At 42.0% G+C, this 19,767-nt stretch overlaps 3 protein-coding genes across 4 annotated transcripts; 1 reads left to right on the forward strand and 2 right to left on the reverse strand.

Annotated features, from left to right (window-relative positions):
• Nucleotides 1-2,856: 2,856 nt before the first annotated feature.
• Nucleotides 2,857-9,561, reverse strand: pigx (phosphatidylinositol glycan anchor biosynthesis, class X). The gene is made up of 6 exons (XM_061825877.1): nt 9,375-9,561; nt 9,162-9,243; nt 8,912-9,047; nt 7,591-7,804; nt 7,414-7,514; nt 2,857-5,560 (listed from the first exon to the last, which is right to left on the reverse strand). The coding sequence occupies exons 1-6, from the start codon at nt 9,442-9,444 to the stop codon at nt 5,423-5,425; spliced, it is 741 nt and encodes a 246-aa protein (XP_061681861.1). The 5' UTR covers nt 9,445-9,561; the 3' UTR covers nt 2,857-5,422.
• Nucleotides 9,562-9,741: 180 nt separating this feature from the next.
• On the forward strand, nt 9,742-12,557 carry cep19 (centrosomal protein 19). The gene is made up of 2 exons (XM_061825885.1): nt 9,742-10,069; nt 10,409-12,557. The coding sequence occupies exons 1-2, from the start codon at nt 9,940-9,942 to the stop codon at nt 10,753-10,755; spliced, it is 477 nt and encodes a 158-aa protein (XP_061681869.1). The 5' UTR covers nt 9,742-9,939; the 3' UTR covers nt 10,756-12,557.
• Nucleotides 12,558-13,356: 799 nt separating this feature from the next.
• ing5a (inhibitor of growth family, member 5a) lies at nt 13,357-19,752 on the reverse strand. Of its 2 annotated transcripts, none has more exons than XM_061825879.1 (8): nt 19,616-19,752; nt 18,354-18,425; nt 16,990-17,156; nt 15,833-15,944; nt 15,632-15,731; nt 14,275-14,410; nt 14,041-14,102; nt 13,357-13,974 (listed from the first exon to the last, which is right to left on the reverse strand). In XM_061825879.1, the coding sequence occupies exons 2-8, from the start codon at nt 18,379-18,381 to the stop codon at nt 13,935-13,937; spliced, it is 645 nt and encodes a 214-aa protein (XP_061681863.1). In that variant the 5' UTR covers nt 18,382-18,425; nt 19,616-19,752; the 3' UTR covers nt 13,357-13,934. The 2 variants fall into 2 exon arrangements, with proteins under 2 accessions (XP_061681863.1, XP_061681862.1); XM_061825878.1 differs by lacking the exon at nt 19,616-19,752 and adding an exon at nt 19,322-19,472.
• Between the last annotated feature and the right edge of the window lie 15 nt (nt 19,753-19,767).

Consider the following 19,767-nt stretch of genomic DNA (forward strand, 5'->3'; position numbering starts at 1 on the left):
TCGATATTCTGGGAGGGAAAAAACATAATATTCAGTCGTATTTTCAAAAAGGAAAAATTGTGGCAGCTTGGAAAGAATTAAAATGCATGTTTTCAACTTTGAAATTATATATTTGAGGAATTTTCGTAATATTTTTATTTTAAAAAATCATTAAAAATACACGAGTCCTAGGTTTGAGTTGTAATCTTCAACCAAAAAAATTGAAGAAAAAAATATTATTTGATGAGAATAATGTTGGATGTACACTACATGCAAAATGTTTAGGATATTTGGCTTTCTGGTGAAAAATTTACTGTACTATAACCATTATTCTAAATATTATAACATGCATACACAAATGTTTAATGTTCAAATAACTTTTACCCAAATTGCTGTTCTCTAACGAGGAGCCCACTTGCCAAAATTGACCGTAGTTGGTTGGCCCATCAACATTTCCAAGGAGCCCCGCCTGTGTGGAGTTTGCATATTCTCCCCCGTGCCTGCGTGGGTTTCCTCCGGGCACTCCGGTTTCCTCCCACATTCCCAAAAACATGCAACATTCATTGGACACTCTAAATTGACCGTAGGTTGTGATCGTGAGTGCGGTTGTTTAACTTTAGCCTGCGATTGGCTGTGATTGTGAGTCTGTCTGTTTGTCTCAATGTGCCCTGCGATTGGCTAGCAACCAGTTCAGAGTGTACCCCGCCTCCTGCCCGTTGACAGCTGGGATAGCTCCGGCACTCCCCGCGACCCTTGTGAGGATACGCGGCAAAGAGAATGCATGCATTTCCATGGATGTTCACTTCTGTGCCTTTGTACGAGTCTTCCAGTCAGTCTAGCAACCCGCTGATGACGCCAGCCATTCACAGATCTCTCTGCCTTTTTTTGTGAATAACTAATAAAAATTGTGTATGTTCTCAAGAGCGATGACTTTTGTGTGTTTAGTGCTCGTTTTGGAACATGTCCGGAACCGACCCGTCTCTCTCCGGGGAGCCCGGTAAAAAAAGAAAGGTGTCCCTTATGTGGCAATACTTTGAGCAGCTCTCTCCAAATAAGGTACGGCAACACGAGATGCCGGCAAGTCATAAAATGTCTTCCTAAAAGAATTCAAACGTTTCTCGCATTCTCCAGGTCAAGTGCTTGATGTGCGCCAAGACGCTGGTCTACAGCAACAGCACCTCGTCGATGGTGAGGCACTTCCGTTGTTGCCACGGAGAGGGAAATGGTGACGCCGGTGAGTGTGGTTTTTTTCTTTTTTCTCTAGATTTGTTAATCATCCATCATAATAAATAACATTGACAATACTGGTACACTGGTATCGCAAATTTTTTTTTTAACCATTTTGCCATAGCATTTCGTGCATTTCAAATATGACATCTCCCAGGGTGTGGGTGTTTTGTCTGATTTTGTAATGTCTAACATGCAATCAATCAATCATATAGTGTTTGTACTGTTGTCACTGTGTTGTGGCTACTTTTGACTAATTGAAACCTATGAAAACATTGCTTGCTATTTTACGATTTTATTCTCGACTCATGCTCGAATTTTTTTTTTTTTTTTTTTCATCTTTACAATGAGATTACGTTGGGCACCCCGGTTTCGTCCCACCTCCCAAAAATGTGCAACACTCATAGGACACGCTAAATCACAGGTGTCAACCTCGAGGTCCGGGGGCCAGTTCTGGCCCTCTGCATGATTTTACGTGGCCTCCGGAGGTAAATCCACCCATCCATCCATCCATCCATCCATCAATTTTCTTACCCGCTTATCCTCACAAGGGTCTCGGGGAGTGCTAGAGCCTATCCCGCTATCAACGGGCAGGAGGCGGGGTACACCCTGAACTGGTTGCTAGCCAATCGCAGGGCACATTGAGACAAACAGACAAACTCACAATCACACCTATGGGCAATTTAGAGTATCCAATTAATGTTGCATCTTTTTGGGATGTGGGAGGAAACCGGAGTGCCCGGAGGAAACCCATGCAGGAACGGGGAGAACATACAAACGCCACACAGGCGGGTCCGGGATTGAAGCCGGGACCTCAGAACTGTGAGGCCAACGCTTTACCGGCTGATCACCTTCGTGCCGCCATTATTTATACATGTACTGTATATACATATCGTATCTGTACATACTTCAGTTTAGAGCAATCATAATATACGAGTATCTGTATTGAGTCTCCGCAAAACAGTGACCAGAAAGGAGGAGCTGGATGAAGCCTTGGTATCCATGATCGTCCAAGACGCACATCCATTCAGCATGGTTGAAGATGGAGGCTTCAGAGAATTCGTCGAAAAGTTGGATCCAACCTACGTCCTCCCGACAAAGAAGGTACAACGCGTGCGGCGGCCAGTCGATAAAGTACGACAGCAGTAATGGGGGGAAAACAAATAACTATTTTCTACCTTTACTTTAGGATCTGAAGGCCATGGTTGATGCGTTCAACTCCAAGATAGTGTAGGAATCACCCAATAAGTATAATCACACGTATCAAAAAAAATGTTATAGTTGTTATGAAGAAATGCAGTCTTGTTCTGAGGTTGCAGAAAGTTCAAGTGCAGCAAATGTCAGAAGCCAGAAAGACGAACTAGCTCAGGGAATCGTCAGATGTTATATGTATGTAGCCAGAGCACACCTGGGCTCGGATCAGTTCATTCATGCCGCTGCCATATTGAATGGGTCATGATGTCATCAACACAAAAAAACAAAGTACTTTGTTACTGAATTGAGACTTAATGACTTGATTGTGTCTCGACATTGTAAAACCATTTTGGGAATGTACATAACTCACGAAAACTTTGTGACATCGGGCTTTGGGGTGAATTTTCGGGATGATCTAAAATGCACGACAGCCTTGACTCGTGGACTTAATTAGACTTTTTGAATGCACCTCTCTGGCTGTTACACAGTTTCAGACGTTCTTTACAACCTGCTGTTCTCCAACAAGGAGCTGAAAGACAAAATTCACAACAGAATAGTTCCATGGGACCTAAACTCAGTGCGCACAACTCGCTGACAACTTCCTGTATCGAGCCTTGGAATTGCAACGTTTTGTTAATCAGTTCTTCGGTATTGTCTTTGTCTCATCTCCAAATGTGATCCATTTGTGGATCAAAACTACCAATACCAACCTCTCTACCAACCAGCATGCATACAATCTGCTCGTCCACCAAACAACCAGCCCACTAGCATAACAACGTACCTGTCTACCCCCCTACCTACCTGACCAACGACTGACTGACCTATATACGGACCAACATACAAGCCTAACAACATGCACACCAGCCAGTCTAACAACTAACCAACGGGCCTAGAACCAACTAACCAACCACCCGACTAGAAAACCAAGCAAAGAATTGACCTACCAAAATATACAGTACATGCAACCTACCCAAGATCCTACTAATTTACCAACAACTATCATCTTACCTACCCACTAACCAAATTAGAATCAACCTACCAATCTAATAACCATTTTACCAGCATAACAATAGACCAACCAGCCTAGAACCTACCTACCAACCACAAACCTATACCGCCAGGTATATCAGCCAATGAACTAACTAAACTAGAGAGAAAGCTAAATTAATTTTGGAATTGTGAGGGATTGTTGATCAGTTCTTAGGTATTGTCTTTGTCTCATCTCCAAATGTGATCCATTTGTGGATCAAAACTACCAATACCAACCTCTCTACCAACCAGCATGCATACAATCTACTAATCTACCAAGCAAGCAAGCAACCAAAGTACCAGCCTACTAGCATAACAACGTACCTGTCTACCCCCCCTACCTACCTGACCAACGATTGACTGCCCTATATACGGACCAACATACCAGCCTACCAACATGCACACCAGCCAGTCTAACAACTAACCAAGAGGCCTAGAACCAAATAACCAACCCTCCTGCTAGCATAATAACCAAAGAACTGAACAACTGACCTTCCCAAGATCCTACCAGTTTACCAACAACCCTAGAACTATCATCTTACCTACCCACTAACCAAATTAGAATCAACCTACCAATCTAATAACCATTTTACCAGCATAACAATCTACCAACCAGCCGAGAACCGACCTAGCAACCATGAACCTATACCGGCAAGCATATCAGCCAATCAACTAACTAAACTAGAGAGAAGCTCAAATGAATTTTATCTCTAAAGGTTAAAGTGCATTTTAGGTTCATCCTGAAATTTCACCCAAAAACTCAATCCAGTATCTGTAACTTTTTGAGTAATTTAAGTACTAACAATGTAATAAAGCGGGTAGATGTTTATAAGGCACAAAGGTTGAAGGTACATTAGTCGGTAGAAGGGGCCAAGGGACGGCGAAAATTGTAGTGACAGAAAAACAGCTAAACACAGACGTCATCATTTTCAAATCCTGCCTTGTTTGAGAGATGATTCATTGTTCGACCCACACGAAGGAAAGTTTTAGGAAAGAGAGAGGGAAAAAAACTAATGAGGAAGCTCGGAGCTCTGCCAAAAGAGGTCATTTCCTCCCGAACAAAAGCAACGGGGAGAAGGGAGAGATGCAATCGTTTCGACAAATGCGGCAGGCAGAAGATTCCAGCAAGAAGAAAAACAACAGCGTTGAAGAGGTCGAGGAGGCGGCCATTTTCAGGAAGTCGCCATCTTCCGCTGCTGCGAACCAGCTCCTTCCAGCTACCACACTTACCTACACTTTTTTTCCATTAAATGCTATTGTTATTGTTGTATTCTATAAATGTGTATTATTTTGTATTAATATTTTTTGTAATTAAGTTTAATTTGTATATTTGTTGTGTATGATTATTCATATTTCTACTTTTTATGTAAGTTTATTATTCTTACAACATATTGGTAATATTTATGATTTAAAGTAAACTCTCATCCAACCTGCAGTTTTTTGTAGGGGTGTTTCATACTTTATTTTTCAAACCGCTATACATATTCCTTCTTGTGTACTTAATGAGGAGTACCAATACCGCTTAGTACACTTGAGACATACAATTTTAATAAAAAAAAAAAAGACATAATTTTCATCTTTCTGAAGCACATGAGATTTATCCCTAGTTTGAACTGCACAGTGTGCGATATTAATAACTTCTTCATTTTGTCATCCAGCCCTGTTTTGCTGTAGCTGAACCACAACAGCAGAAATCTTTTTAGGTAAAAACAACAGTTTGCAGTTGGGATCAATTAAGTTCTATAACTCTTTAAACTTATCAAAACACACTTTTTACACACACAAAATTGCAATCTTAAAATGTACAGTACCCAAAAAAATGCAGTACGTAGTGGATGTGTGTATCATGTGCCTTTAAGAGGCGTGGCCTCTTTGAGGATGACAAATGGAAACGTCTCCAATTTGAACAAATTATAAATATGTACCGCCCAGAAGAAGCAAACAAATACCTAAAAGAGAAGCCTGGGAAACAGAGCCCGCGCGCCACGGGGTTTCAAACAATCCGATGCTTCCACATATACTTGGACAGCACCAGACAGCAGATCGTGGTGACCGCCAGCGTCACGCCGCACACGGGCGTCACCAGGGAGCCGTCGCCCACCGGTAAACGCAAGGTCTTGTCGGCGGGCCTCTGCGACAAAAAGTCCAGAAGAACAACAGACGTGGGAAATGTTACGGCTACCCCCGTTTACAGTATCAATGTTACTCATGTAACATTACAATATCCATCCATTTTCTTAGGCGCTTATCCTCACGAGGGTTGCAGGGAGTGCTGGAGCCTTTCCCGGCTGTCAATAGGCTGGAGGTGGGGTACACCCAGAACTGTTTGCCAGCCAATCGCAGGGCACATCGAGACAAACAGCCGCACTCACAATCTCACCTAGGGGCAATTTAGAGTGTCCAATTAATGTTGCATGTTTTTGGGATGTGGGAAGAAACCAGAGTGCCTGGAGAAAACCCACACAGGCACGGGGAGGATTTGAACTCCCGGTCCTTAGAACTGTGAGGCCAACACTTTACAGCTGAGCCACCGTGCCGCTATATTACAATATCGTCTCATAATATTACAACTTTACTGTAACACAACTTATATTTTTTTATCCAATAATATTAAATTGTATGATTATTTAAGCTTCATTCTCAAAAAATATTGACTTTTAAATTAAATTAAAGTATTCTCTCATAATACAACTGTTTACACATGAAAAAAAATTGTCCTCAGAGGAAAACTTTGTGCTCAAATATTTCTATTCTAAAAAATGAAACCACATTTTACAACTTTATTATTAAAGTTTACATTTTTTTTCTTGGTGACACGGTGAATCAGCTGGTAACGCGTTGGCCTCACAGTTTTGAGGATCCAGGTTCGATCATGGCCTGTGTGGAGTTTGCATGTTCTCCCCGTGCCTGTGTGGGTTTTCTCCGGGCACTCCATTTTCCTCCCACATCCCCAAAAAAATGCAACATTAATTGAACACTCTAAATTGACCGTAGGTGTGATTGTGAGTGCGGTTGTTTAACTTTAGCCTGCGATTGGCTGGCGACCAGTTCAGGGTGTACCTTGCCTCCTGCCTGTTGACAGCTGGGATAGGGTCCAGCACGACCCTCGTGAGGATAAGCAGCAAACAAAATGGATGGATGGATCATTTTATTATAACTTCATATCGGTCTCTCGTGCTGAAGACGGAGCTGAGCCGAAAGGCGAGGCTCTTGATCAACTGGTGGGTCGACGCCCCAACTCTAAGCTGTGGTCTCGAGCTGTGGGTCGTGACCCAAAGAACAAGATCAATCTGTCAGAACTAGTTTGGTCCGACGGGGTGAGTACCTCGATCATCGAGGGTCTCAGAGTTGAACTCCCACTCCTCAACGTCAAGAGCAGCCAGATGAAGCGGCTCAAGTGTAAACCTCATTATTGCTCGGGATTACTGTCGTGTAATTTTTTTTTCTTTTTATATACAAATATTATAGATTACCAGTCAGTCACATTAGAAAAATGTACGGGTGTGGTCAGTCATGCCCGCAGATATAAAGTTACGGCTGTGGTCCACCTGTCATGCCCGCAGATATAAAGTTGCGGGTGTGTGGTCTGTTTGTAATTATGAGTGTACCCCTTTAAGAGCGGAGGGGGGCGGTGTCATATAAACTAGGAAGTAGAAGTAGGCTGAGCAGCAGGTATTTGAGACTTGTGTACTTCCGTGTTCACTGGGCTGGATCGGTTTTCAAGTGCGCTGAGAGTGTGCGACAGGTGCGCAATTGCGCAGTGGCGCAACTTAGAGGGAACATTAGTCAAGACTACACAAAATAAGCGACATCTTTCAAGATGTATGTATTTCTACTCGTAACAAATTTTACACGTGTGATTTTTCGTGCTCGAATGTGGAGATTTGCGAGTGCGATGGCGCGTACGCGCCTGTCAAATCACAGTGACTGGATTATGCTGATAATCTTCTAGGTTTATGGTGATTAAATTTGAAAAAGAATCACCTGCTTTTGTTGCACTTGAATCCACAGACACGTGCTCGTATTGTCCGCGGTGCAGGGGGCTTCCAACGTCGCGTGGGCTTCCAAATCATTCAGGTGCGAACCTGCAAGCGAAAAAGAGACGTCACACGATGAATATTCACTGTATTGGCTTGTTTCTGCGGGGGTTCCAATACTTACATTTTTCAGTACGCAAGAGTAGACGCGGGGGTTCTATGGCGACGGATTGAAAGGTTTCCCCGACAATGGAAGGTCGGTGATAGCGGCCGTGGACGGGGATGCTAACTTTTAGCGTGCCGGGAGTTTGCTCACCCAAAGCGGGATAAACATAGGTGAGGAACCCGGAAGCCTCGTGTGCGGGCACCTCCAGGTCGATGGCGGGATCCAATAATATCTGACAAAAATCAATACATAATTACCGGGTACTAGTACGGCTTATTTGGGCCGTGCTGAGAAGGAAAAAAAAAAAGCACTTTTTAAACAAGCAGTGTTACAACAATAGACTTCATTTCTGGGTGGAGAAAAAAATTAATATCATGAGATAAAAAGGCATAATATTTACAATAAATGTTAGATTTCCCACACAAGTGTGTATGTGACAGAGTCGTAATGTAGTCATACAGTAGTCAATTTATAATGTCATTTTTGTCTTGTAAAATGATGACGTTTTCCTATTAATTTTGTAACATTAGTTAGTCTTGTACATTTAAGACTGTTTTCTCAGATTACTCTACTGTGTGCTACTTATTAGTTATTTTTAGTAGATTAGAATAGTCTTCTTGCAATAATCCAAAAAGTTGAACAAAATATAGATTTTATACTTTTAAACACATTTTTGCAACATTGCGTCTGTTCTCTAGCAAAATGTAGATTACAGTATTTCCCGTGACATCTCCAACTTTATTTTCATAAAATGAAGATTATTTTCACAACTTTTTACATTTTTTTCATCAAATTACAATTTTATTTTCATAAAATGTAGATTCTCCAAATAATACAACTTTACACACAGTGCGTTGTACATTTTTTCCTCATAATGTTACCAGCTGAGTCTCAAAATAAAATAAATAAATAAATAGATAATGTGGATTATTCTCCCCCTCATTTTATTACAACTATTCCCATATTCTTCAATTTTGATGTTTTTTCTTGTAACATTACAACGTCGCTCTGAAAACATTACTTAAATATTGCAACTTTATTCTCATAACATTGAGAATATTTCCCCCGAAAATTACATTAGTTCATGTCATTTTTCAACAGAAGACTCTTAGTACTAAAATTCTAACTCGTAATATCACACCTTAATTCTTATGAAATGAATTCATATACTATAAAAAAGTAAAAAGACAATTATAAATGCATATGTGGGGACAAATCGTTGGTCATATTACACCTTAATTATCACACTATGAAAAATGAAAACAGACAACTATATCACAGTATGGTAAATGAAAACAGACAATTATAAATGCACATGGAGATATGGTTTTCTGCTTACCTGCCAATCAACTGCATCGCTGAGGAAAGCGAGCTGGTAGGGGTCCACATAGACCCCACTGGGCCATGTGTGAAGAAGCAAAATCCGGACGTCCCTGAACGCACCAGGCTGGAGCTCAACAGTAGTCTCGACCTCCCTAAAAGAAACAACATTGCCAATTATTTTAATCACTCTCATTAAGCAAGTTGGGCGTACCAAGATGTTTGCTTTCCCCAATTTATAAAAACTTTAATCTAATAAATACACATACCTATGGAAACCCTTGTTCTTGACCTCCAGTGTAACTGCTGTTGTTTGTAGCCACTGCTTTAAAGCACCACAACTGTCCTCGCCTACCCCAAAAAATAATGAGTAATATTAAATTACGTCATTTATTTATCATTCAATAACGTTATTTATTGTCCTTTTTAAAGCTTCGTAGTTCTAAACTCGGTCGGAAGAGAGCAGTCATGACATATCTTACCCGTCACAGTCAAGCAACGACATGTTAATAAAAACGTCAAGATAGAGGGATTAAAAATTGTAAAATGCATCAAATAATTATTGTGAGCGCGTAACTATATTTTAAGAGACAAAATCTTAAACAAAAAGTAATCTCTAATCTGTTTATGGCAGTGTACGTAAAAGGACCCTTTGAAGCGTGCGGGCGGCTTTAGCAGCGCCTGAATAAAAGTTACGATAACGATAAATAACGATAAAGGAAAAACATAGTGTCGAACAAGTTGTTTTCAGACAGAAATAATACTATCAAAAATATTTTATGGAAATTTCAGCATGTTTTTCCTTTTCCCGTTATTTTTTTTTTACCTTTATGTCAGGCGGAATGCAGAACCCCCTCTGGATAAAGAAGGGTCCTCATGCAAAAGGCTGTTACTAGGCTACTAGGCTCGCTTCTGGAAACGTAAAAATATGTTTTTAGTTGCACCGGTCATATGTAATGCATATTTGATTCCTTCCTCCCTTAGATAGTTAAATTCCAATTGTCTTACGTTTACGTTTTGTTGTTACTTAGAAAAATAATTCTAAAGATGCGTTTCAAGGCGAAGCGTTGTGGGGTGTGCTTCCGGCCACCGTCTATAGTTTTGATTTATGAAAATACGGAGACCAACAAAATGAGAAAACGAATTATTCCAGTGCGAAACTTCTCGCGCTCCTCCGGTACGTTCAGATATTTGTTACCACGCATTTTGTACCTTTGTTGAGACAAGAAGGACCATTTTACGTGATAAAAATCTCACGTCAGATCAGCAAAGATGATGCTTTCGTTTTAATGTCCTTATACATTGAGAGTGAAATATGGGCGTGTTGATTATGGAATTGAAAGAAAGATATTTTGAAACTTAAAAAAGTAACGAAACATTTAACAGTTGGACGTGTTTTCAAAAATGTCGATAAAGGTGGCGATGAGGGTACAGTACTGGGGTGAATTTTAGGTTACCAAATCATTTCTTTGTGAGTATTTTATGTTAAAAATATATTTCACTATATGCCCTGCAGATTACAGCCTGGCCGCTGAAATGCTGAAGAATCACCCCAGGCACAAAGATTACCTGCAAGGGGTTTCCCAGAACCAGCTGGAAAAGCTGCACGTCATCCTGCGTGACCACCTTCAGGGCTCCACCTTGGAGGACAGCCTGGCATCACTGCAGGTGGACCCCGACGAGGACCTGAACAAGCTGGACGACGACAAGCTGGCTCGCAAGAAGAGCCACATGGACGAGTTGTTCGAGAGGAACCGCACGCGTCGAGAGGACCCCGATTTTGTTTATGACCTGGAGGTGGACTTTGGCAAGGGGCCTGACGAGAAATGCAGCTGGGATGAAGAATCTGATGATGGATTTTAAAGTGGAGCCAAGGAATGCAATTTCTGATGCTCGAATCCTGAAATATTTTGGGGCCAGAGACCACTAACATGGAGGGACATTTTGACAAGGATCCCAGCATAATCAGAATTCAAATTCAAAATAAAAATACTTGCAAGGAGCATGGAGCAGACGCTAATTCAGTGCTAGCCGTGTGGTAAATGTTCTTTTACCTTATTTAACAGTATTAGGGGCTGTTAGTCATTTTTAACCGATAAAATCGATGAGATTTTTCCCCTTTATGTCGAATGAATAAAGTTGATGAGCCACACAATGAAGTTATGGGAAAGCGTAGTGGCGGCTAGACTCAGGACGAAAGTATCTGCGACCAACAGTATGGTCTCATGCATAGAAAGAGTACCACAGTTGCATTATTTCCCTTGAGGATGAGAGTGGAAAAGTACAGAGAAGGTCAGAAGGAGCTACATTGTGTCTTTGTAGAACTCGAGAAAGCCTATGACAGAATACCAAGAGAGGAACTGTGGTACTGCATGCGGAAGGCTGGTGTGTCGGAGAAATATGTTAAAATATGTATGAGGGCTGCAGAACAGCGGTGAAATGTGCCGTAGGTACGTCAGAAAAATTTAAGGTGGAAGTGGGACTGCATCAGGGATCCGCTCTGAGCCCCTTCTTGTTTCCGGTAGTAATGGATAGGCTGACAGATGAGGTTAGACTGGAATCCCCTTGGAACATGATGTTCGCAGATAATATTGTGATGTGCAGTGAAAGCAGGGAGCAAGCGGAGGAACTATTAGAAAGATGGAGCCACGCAGAGGAATGAAGATTAGCCGAAGAAAAACAGAATATTTGTGTGTGAATGAGAGGGGCGGAGGAGGAAGAGTGAAGCTCCAGGGAGAAGAGATGGCGAGGGTGGATGACTTCAAATACTTAGGGTCAACAATTCAGAGCGATGGTGAGCGTGGTAAGGAAGTGAAGAAACTGGTCAAAGCGGGGTGGAACAGTTGGCGGAAGGTGTCTGGTGTTCTATGTGACAGAAGAGTCTCCGCTAGGATGAAGGGCAAAGTTTATAAAACAGTGGTGAGGCCGGCCATGATGTACAGATTAGAGACGGTGGCACTGAAGAAACAACAGGAAGCAGAACTTGAGGTAGCAGATGAAGATGTTGAGGAGAACCTCACGCTCAGAGTGAGCAAAATTTGAAATGAGCTCATTCGCGTGACAGCCTAAATTGGATGTTTTGGAGACAAGGTTAGAACAAGCAGACTTTGACGGTTTGGACATGTCCAGAAGCGAGAGAGTGAGTATAGGCAAAAGAGCGAGAGAGAGGAAGACCAAAGAAGAGGTTCATGGATATGGTGAGGGAGGATATGAAGACTGTGGGTGTTAGAGAGGAAGATGCACCAGATAGGCTTAGATGGAAAAAGATGACACGCTGTGGTGACCCCTAACGGGACAAGCCGAAAGGAAAAGATGTCTGTGTACCTTAACACTATAAAATATTTGACAGTAAAAAATGACAACTGGCAAGTACACTACAGGCTCACGAGACAATATTACATTCTCACTATCGAGATTGGTGCAGTTATTGCACTGTCTCGTCGATACACCGAAAAACTTTTACACGACAGATGACTGATAAGATATTTATTTGATATATAAAATACGGAATATACAAAATACATTGCCTTTGGCTCTTTATCTGTGGCGTACATGACTTCTGTTCACATTCAATCATGGGATAGGACACTTAAAGCTGATTAAATGATTTGTTAGCGGACAAAAAACACACTAAAATTAAATGAACTCTTTTTTTTTTTTTTTTTTTCCAAAAAGTTTCAGGTGAAATTTAATAAACTTTGCAGTGTCCAACCTCTAAAAATGGGGAACATTTGTTGAAAGTGCTTTTAATATCACGGACTACCGGTACCACAATACATTCAACAAGGTCACGTTTTTATTCATTTATTTTTTTCCGCTAAAAAAACAAATATTGCGACGGCGAACGTCACGTTTTATAGGTGTGGTGTGAGCAGATCCGATCTTGTTTCAACGTCAGTGCTGGAGGTAGTAAACGAAATATCTGACCGCCACTAATCTCAGTGAGGACGTGGAGAAAAAAAAGCTTGATTTCTCAGCAGGCATTTATAAAAATAACTCATATATTGAATTTTCAAGCTTCTTATAATGTTACGAGCGACGTACACTGTCCAATAATCGGAGTGACGTAATGGGGCGTTGGGGAGCATAAATCTCACAAAACTGCAATTTCGGAAAATCTGACAAAATTCCTCTTGAACGTAGAGTCCGGCAAAAATGAGGTACTGCAGCAAATACTTTCTACACACCGTGTCTTGATAAGCGAGCGTAAAGGTCTGTTCCAGAATCCCCCCCAACCGCCCGACGACGGGAAGAAAATACCGGATGAAACGGGGCTCGTGTTACAAAACAACCCCGGTGTGCACGAAATCGCGAGTAAATTGGAAAGCTACCCGGCGTGACGGTGCTCACGCGGAACTATTAGGGGTGCAACGGTACATGCATTTGTCTTTGAATTCATGTTGGACTTTCCCAGAGAGGAATGATAAACTATTAGGTTGGACTTTGCTATATATATATAAAAAAATATACCATTGAGGTCGGAGTTTCCTAAAAAGGTGAGGTAGCACTTTCCTAAAAAACGACAACAAAAAACTGTTGACATACTACCGATGCCGAACGTTTTGAAAAAGAAAAAATACTACTGATGTTGGACTTTCACGAAAAGATGCAAGCGTTGTTGCACTCCACCCCCCCTAAAAATTACAATTAAAGGTGCACTTTGCAATAAATAAAAACTAATCATGTAACAATTTGCTCTTCACCTTAACTAAGAAGATACATTCAAGCTGTTACATAATTTTAAAAATATTGCTTTCAATTTAATGACTACATTATTTGGTTTATTTGGAGAATCGACTGATTTTATGTTAACTTTGTTTTTTTTGTCCATTTTGTTGCCTTTTATACCCATCGTGAACCGACCCACAACCTGAAAACGATCAAATTATCCTGATTTTTGCCGCACCGTTACACCCCTCGTAGCTGCACTTCTAAAATACATATTAGGCCTTTTTTAAGAAAGCTTATATGGAGAGGAACTAAAATATATATTCCTGTATATCATCACACTATTTTACTAGTGCAATATAATGAGACATTTCTTATTTTTTCTTCTTGTCTTGGGTGCATCGTGGACAAAACCTGAGAGAGAAAAAAAATGATTTAAGTATTAATTGAAGGAGGTGGACACGATTATGGCTTCCTCACCATTTTCCTTTGGGCTTTGTGGCGAGGTCGACGCAGGCGAAGTGAAACCACTCGATGGGACACTGGCGACAAGCAGCAGACCGCAAGAGTTTTATGGATATTATAGAAACTACTCAAAATAGCTAAAATTTTTGTACAAGAAACTTGCTGATGAATTCATTTATTTCAATTTTCCACACTTTCTGTGCGTCATGGATATAAATCTAAAAGTCCGATTGTCACGCGAGGGCTTACGTCGGGGTTGTCGCAGCCGATCATCTCCCCGTACGACACCTGGTGACACAGGCAGTAGGTGGGCTCGTTGGGGTCCACCGGCATGTCCAGGACGTCCGACGGCTGCATGGGCAGGAGGGCGTCGCTCATTTCCGGGCTGCGGGTCCGACATTTTGTGCCACCAACAACAAAAGTTTCACAAGTGACGAAAAGCCCTATTTTCATCGCACCTATCAAAGTTATCCATCCATTTTCTTTGCTGCTTATCCTCACGAGGGTCGCAGGAGTGGTGGAGCCTATCCCAGCTGTCAACGAGCAGAAGGCGAGGTACACCCTGAACTGGTCGCCAGCCAATCGCAGGGCACATAGAGACAAAACAGCTGCACTCACAATCACACCTGGGGGCAGTTTAGGGTATCCAATTAATGTTGCATGTTTTTGGGATGTGGGAGGAAACCGGAGTGCCCGGAGAAAACCCACGCAGGCACGGGGAGAACATGAAAACTCCACACAGGCGGGGCCGGGATCGAACCCGGGTCCTGAGAACTCTGACGCCACCGTGCCGCCATCTCAAAGTTCACTTTCGGATCATTTCGATGAGCTTCTTTATGTTCTCCATACTTTTAAATGTTTGTAGCTAAACAAACTTAAATTTGAGACAAAGTTCTTGGTGTGAATCTCGGTTCGGGTCTTGGGCCTTTTGGTGTTCTTCGTGCGCTTATGCGGGTTTCCAACAGGTGCTCCCACTTCCTCCAACTTTCACCCAAAATGTACATAAACTTTATTGAAGCCTCTAAGTCCTCCACATTGTGCGAATGACGTCTGTGTACCCCGCCGCTCGGCCAAAGTCAGTTGGTGTCAAGGTCGCCAGCGCACCAGCGACCCTCGTGAGGAGAGCCACGATAGAAAACGGATGGATGCATCAGTCACTGTGATTTGTGATCACACTCGCAAATCTGCAGTCGAGCGCAAAAAATCACGCGCGTAAAATTTGTTACGAGTACAAATACATAGATATTAAAAGACGTCGCTTATTTTGTGTAGTCTTGAGTCAATGTTCCCTCTAAGATGCGCCACTGCGTACTTGTTGCACACTCTCCGCGTACATGAAAACCGATCCACCTCTCTGCTTTCTGCTTCCTAGTTTACCTGACACCGCCCCCCTCTGCTCTTCAAGAGGTACACTCATAATTACAAACAGAACACACACCGGGAACTTCATATCCGCGGGCATGATTTGTGGACCTCACCCGTAACTTTATATCTGCGGGCATGACTGACCACACCTGTACATTTTTCAAATGTGAGTGACTGGAGGCATATTTCTTTTTTAATGCTAAGGTAGCAAAAATGGCAACGGGAAAATATATTGACGGACCTGTTTTTGATCTTTTTCTTTTTGGGCGAATCCTCATCGGAACCTTTCCTTCCTCGCCCCCGAGAGCCACGCTTCTCCCGGAGGCCGCGGGACTCCGTTTCTGTTGACGATCGAGAGAAAAACAGACCCTCAAACCCCCGCTCTGAAACATTCGTATCAAATTTGTGATTATTTCTACAGTTTCTCCGGGACGCCACCGACTTTTCAGCGCTCGTCCGTCTGCACTTTCGTAGCCGCTCACTTCCAGTTTCTCCTTCAGCTCGTTCTCAAAGCGCGCCAGGTCGGCGTCCAGGCGCCGTATGTGTTTGTCCACCTGTGTCAACAAAGAACAGAAAAAGGATTTCCGCGTGTGTTTTAGGTTTAGTTTCACCGTTTCTTCATCTAATTTACAGTCGTCAAACAGCAGCCGGAGGAGCCAGCTGGGAGGCTGTTTGACTTATGATTTGTCAAAAGTCAAACTAAAAAGTAGGGGGAACCTTAACTTTGAAAAATAACAGAAACTGTCTTAAAAAACCCTGCGATTGGCTGGCAACCGGTTCAGGGTGTACCCTGCCTCATGCCCATTGACAGTTGGGATAGGCTCCAGCACTCCCCGTGACCCTTGTGAGGATAAGTGGCTAAAAAATTGATGGATGGATGGATGAATGAATGAATGAATGAGTAAGAAATAAGCACGCTAAAGGAAAAAAACATTTTTGAGGGTTTTTTTTTTCAATCTGCGCCTTGTGCCAACAAACTGGAATTTGGAGCTATCCCGCGACCCTTGTGAGGATAAGCGGTTAAGAAAATGGATGAATGGATGGATGTATTAAAAAAATACCGAATAAGGTTAAATATAGGAATTAAATGTACAAAATCATAATCCTACATGAATTTTACCAGAATAAACATGCAAATGCAGACATAACTGTGCCTTGAAATATTCGTGATGTAAACATTTTTTCTCAGAAAATTACATCCATTTTTTTCACCACTTATCCTCACAAGGGTTGCTGGGAGTGCTGGAGCCTATCCTAGCTTTCAAAGGGCAGGAGGCGGGGTACAACCTCAACTGGTTGCCAGCCAATCACAGGGCACATGGAGACAGTCAACAGCCGCACTCACAATCACACCTTGGGGCAATTTAGGGTGTCCAATTAATGTTGCATGTTTTTGGGATGTGAGAGGAAAAGGGAGTGCCCGGAGGAAACCCACGCAAGCACGGGGAGAACATGCAAACTCCACACAGGCGTGACCGGGATTGAACCCGGGTCCTCAGAACTGTGAGGCCAGCTGCTCCAACGTGCTTCCTCGGCAAAAAAAATAACTAAAATAAAATATGAAGCCTTATGCATTATTTCAACGTGTTTGGCACTGACCATCTCGTAGGTCTGCATGGCCAGCTGCACTTTGTCATCGCTGAACTCTTTGCACTTGCTGTAGGCGCTCTGGATCTTCTGCAGGTGCTCCACCCGCTGCTCCGACGCCAAGTTCTTCACTTTGGCTATGTACTCCTCGGCCAGCTTGTCGATCTCCACCTTCTTTTCTGTTGAGGACGCCATCATTGGCTATTATTGCATCATGCAAACGATGACGTTTAGCAATGTCTGCATTTAATTCATTTAGTGTAGAACGGCGGTGTTGATAGTACAGCAAGGATAACCTATCGCGAACTTAAGTACATACTCTACCTTCATATTAAGAAGAAAACTTGATACGAATAAAGAAAAACGTGTTTATCACTTGTCTAAACATTTAAATCCCTTGGTACTGTTCCTTGGTCGATTTTATGCGGTGTCACAAGACAAAATTTATGTTAGAAGCCAGCTTCAAATAGAAGTGACTCGAAAAAAAAATCCCGCAGTTGCACATGGTGGTGGGTTTTATTTCTTTTTTTTTTGTTTTTTTTTTGTGTGGGGGTGGAATTTCATTAACTGCATTTTTGTTTATTTTTATTTTTAAAGGAAAAACTGATTTGCTGAACAAGTAAAATGAGTTACCGTAATTCCCGGCCTACAGAGCGCACCTGGTTGTAAGCCTCACCCAGTACATTTGGAAAGGAAATACCATTTGGTACATACATGGGGCGCAGCCGTGTAAAAGCCGCAAGTGCCCACATTGAAACCCACGTTGAAACACGAGATATTTACAAAGAAAGACACCACACAGAGTTAAACACTGGCACTGCCACGCTAACACTAGAGCCGCCGTGCTAACAGGGCCGGTTAAAAAAAAAAAAAACATACTGGTAAAAATCACTGAGACACGGCAGTAACACGCTAGCGCAGCGCTAACAGGGCCGGACCGGTAAAAGTCACTTCCTCGGCACATATATTCCATCGGTCTCACTCTTACCTTTTCTGCTCGAGTACCCCTTGCAGCCGTTAGAAAAATGCACAAATTAGCCGCATCGGCGCATAAACCGCAGGGTTGAAAGCGTGTGGGGAAAATAGTCGCGGCTTGTAGGCCGGAAATTACGGTACTAGTTTGGGGACAGAATGAATTAAACTAGCCAGTACAAGTAAAATGCATATTTAAAATGAAGCAGCCATTAATCTTATTGTGTTACAGACTCTGGTGTAAGACTATCACATGCTAGGCAGTTTTTTTCTCTCTCCAGAAAATAACAGATTGTAGAGCCCCCAAAGAAATAGGTAAACAGTTAAATTTGCGAATACAAAATTCTAACTTTTACGGGCAACGGAAATTGACAGCAAACTGGCGTTATGATTTCGACTATCACCTTCAGTCCTGTTGTCCAGGTCTCGCATCAGCGTGAAGTTTCTCTGGAGTTCACATGGAAGGTTTTCAATACCTAAAAGAAGACGACAGCTTAATATTTACTTTCATCGGTTAGTTCTTACTTGATATAAGCAACTCTGACGATACATGCCTATTACACAGGTTGTAAGTTACTCTGGCTTTTTGTTGATTATTATTATTATTACGGCACCATTGGACAACGGGTATAATTATTCCTATTTGTGTGCACCTTCTTTTGAACTGCTGCAATTGAATATTTTTTGAATTAATTACTATACCGATTATTCCATCGTTTCATCAGATAAAAAAGTATTTTGCATAAAAATTAATCCAATTTCTTTGGCAGTCAAATTATTATTTATTTTTGTTTTGGATAAGTACTACGACATTATTGGGCACAATATTCAAACAAGTACACACATATATACTCGTACATACATAACTGCATGGGAGGAAAAACTGGATACCCGCACTGTGTGATACTGACAGCTGCTTCAAATACTTTTACTACTTTATTCAGTCACACGCATCACATTTTAAACACTTTACACATATTAATCGTACATTATTATAGATGTACAGGGGCTAAAGCTGCCTGGCGCCTAAATGGTTACTGGAAAAAAGGCGGCTGCCAGTGCCAACAGGTTGCAAAAGCATGGTGTGTGTCTCTGTAATACTTCCTAACAAAGATTACACTTTTTTTACGAGCCCTATGTACAAACAGACACTTTAAACGCGTTCGTGACCATTTGGCGAGGCTAACTTAACTAACATGTTATTAACTTGGCGGTGGGCGAGGATGCTACATGCTAAACTAGCTCGCGGGCATGACAGTAACTTGGGTGTCACTCAATGGCACACATGGAAAACAAGTTGTCGAATTCACTTTAAATAACCGTAAAACTTAGTGTTGTAGTACGTTAATTTCCCCCGAGGTCGGATACTCACTATCTAGGTAATGTTCCAAATATATTGCCGTCGCCATTTCGGATTAGTTGTGAAGATTTTTGCATGTGACGTCAAGTCGTTAGCTTGGGCGAATTGTTACACGGCGCTATCAACAGAGTCGTACTTGTTTTGCGACACTAGTTCGACCGGCGGCGGGTGGGCGAGGGGAAACACATTGTACCCGGAGTGAAAGCAGCACAGGAAACGACTTTTAACCCCCAATTTGTATCCATTCGCTCCTTAAGCAGTACACCAATACACATATAATTTTCATTAAACCATTTATGTACTCACCACTTTATTTATTTGCTGTGATCCGCATGCGAAGACTTCCACGTGACCATTTTAGGACGCATTCTCATAAAACGAGCACACCCTATTTTTGCTAGTACTTTCCAAAAGCTGTCAGCTGATGCGGTGACGTCATCGAGAGCATTATTCCCGGG

This window comes from Syngnathoides biaculeatus, chromosome 7, assembly GCF_019802595.1.
Source record: "Syngnathoides biaculeatus isolate LvHL_M chromosome 7, ASM1980259v1, whole genome shotgun sequence".
NCBI classification, from domain to species: domain Eukaryota; kingdom Metazoa; phylum Chordata; class Actinopteri; order Syngnathiformes; family Syngnathidae; genus Syngnathoides; species Syngnathoides biaculeatus.

Excerpts from the sequence above, each read along its gene's own strand:
- pigx (XM_061825877.1), bottom strand. The coding sequence starts at position 9,444 with ATGCATTTTACAATTTTTAATCCCTCTATCTTGACGTTTTTATTAACA. Across the intron at positions 9,048-9,161 it reads AAGAACAAGGGTTTCCATAG|GGAGGTCGAGACTACTGTTG; the intron begins GTATGTGTATTT and ends TGTTTCTTTTAG. Across the intron at positions 5,561-7,413 it reads TTCAAGTGCAACAAAAGCAG|AGGCCCGCCGACAAGACCTT; the intron begins GTGATTCTTTTT and ends TTTTTGTCGCAG.
- cep19 (XM_061825885.1), top strand. The coding sequence starts at position 9,940 with ATGCGTTTCAAGGCGAAGCGTTGTGGGGTGTGCTTCCGGCCACCGTCT. Across the intron at positions 10,070-10,408 it reads AAACTTCTCGCGCTCCTCCG|ATTACAGCCTGGCCGCTGAA; the intron begins GTACGTTCAGAT and ends TATGCCCTGCAG.
- ing5a (XM_061825878.1), bottom strand. The coding sequence starts at position 19,358 with ATGGCGACGGCAATATATTTGGAACATTACCTAGATA. Across the intron at positions 18,426-19,321 it reads TTTGGAACATTACCTAGATA|GTATTGAAAACCTTCCATGT; the intron begins GTGAGTATCCGA and ends GTCTTCTTTTAG. Across the intron at positions 17,157-18,353 it reads CCTGGACAACAGGACTGAAG|AAAAGAAGGTGGAGATCGAC; the intron begins GTGATAGTCGAA and ends CGTCCTCAACAG.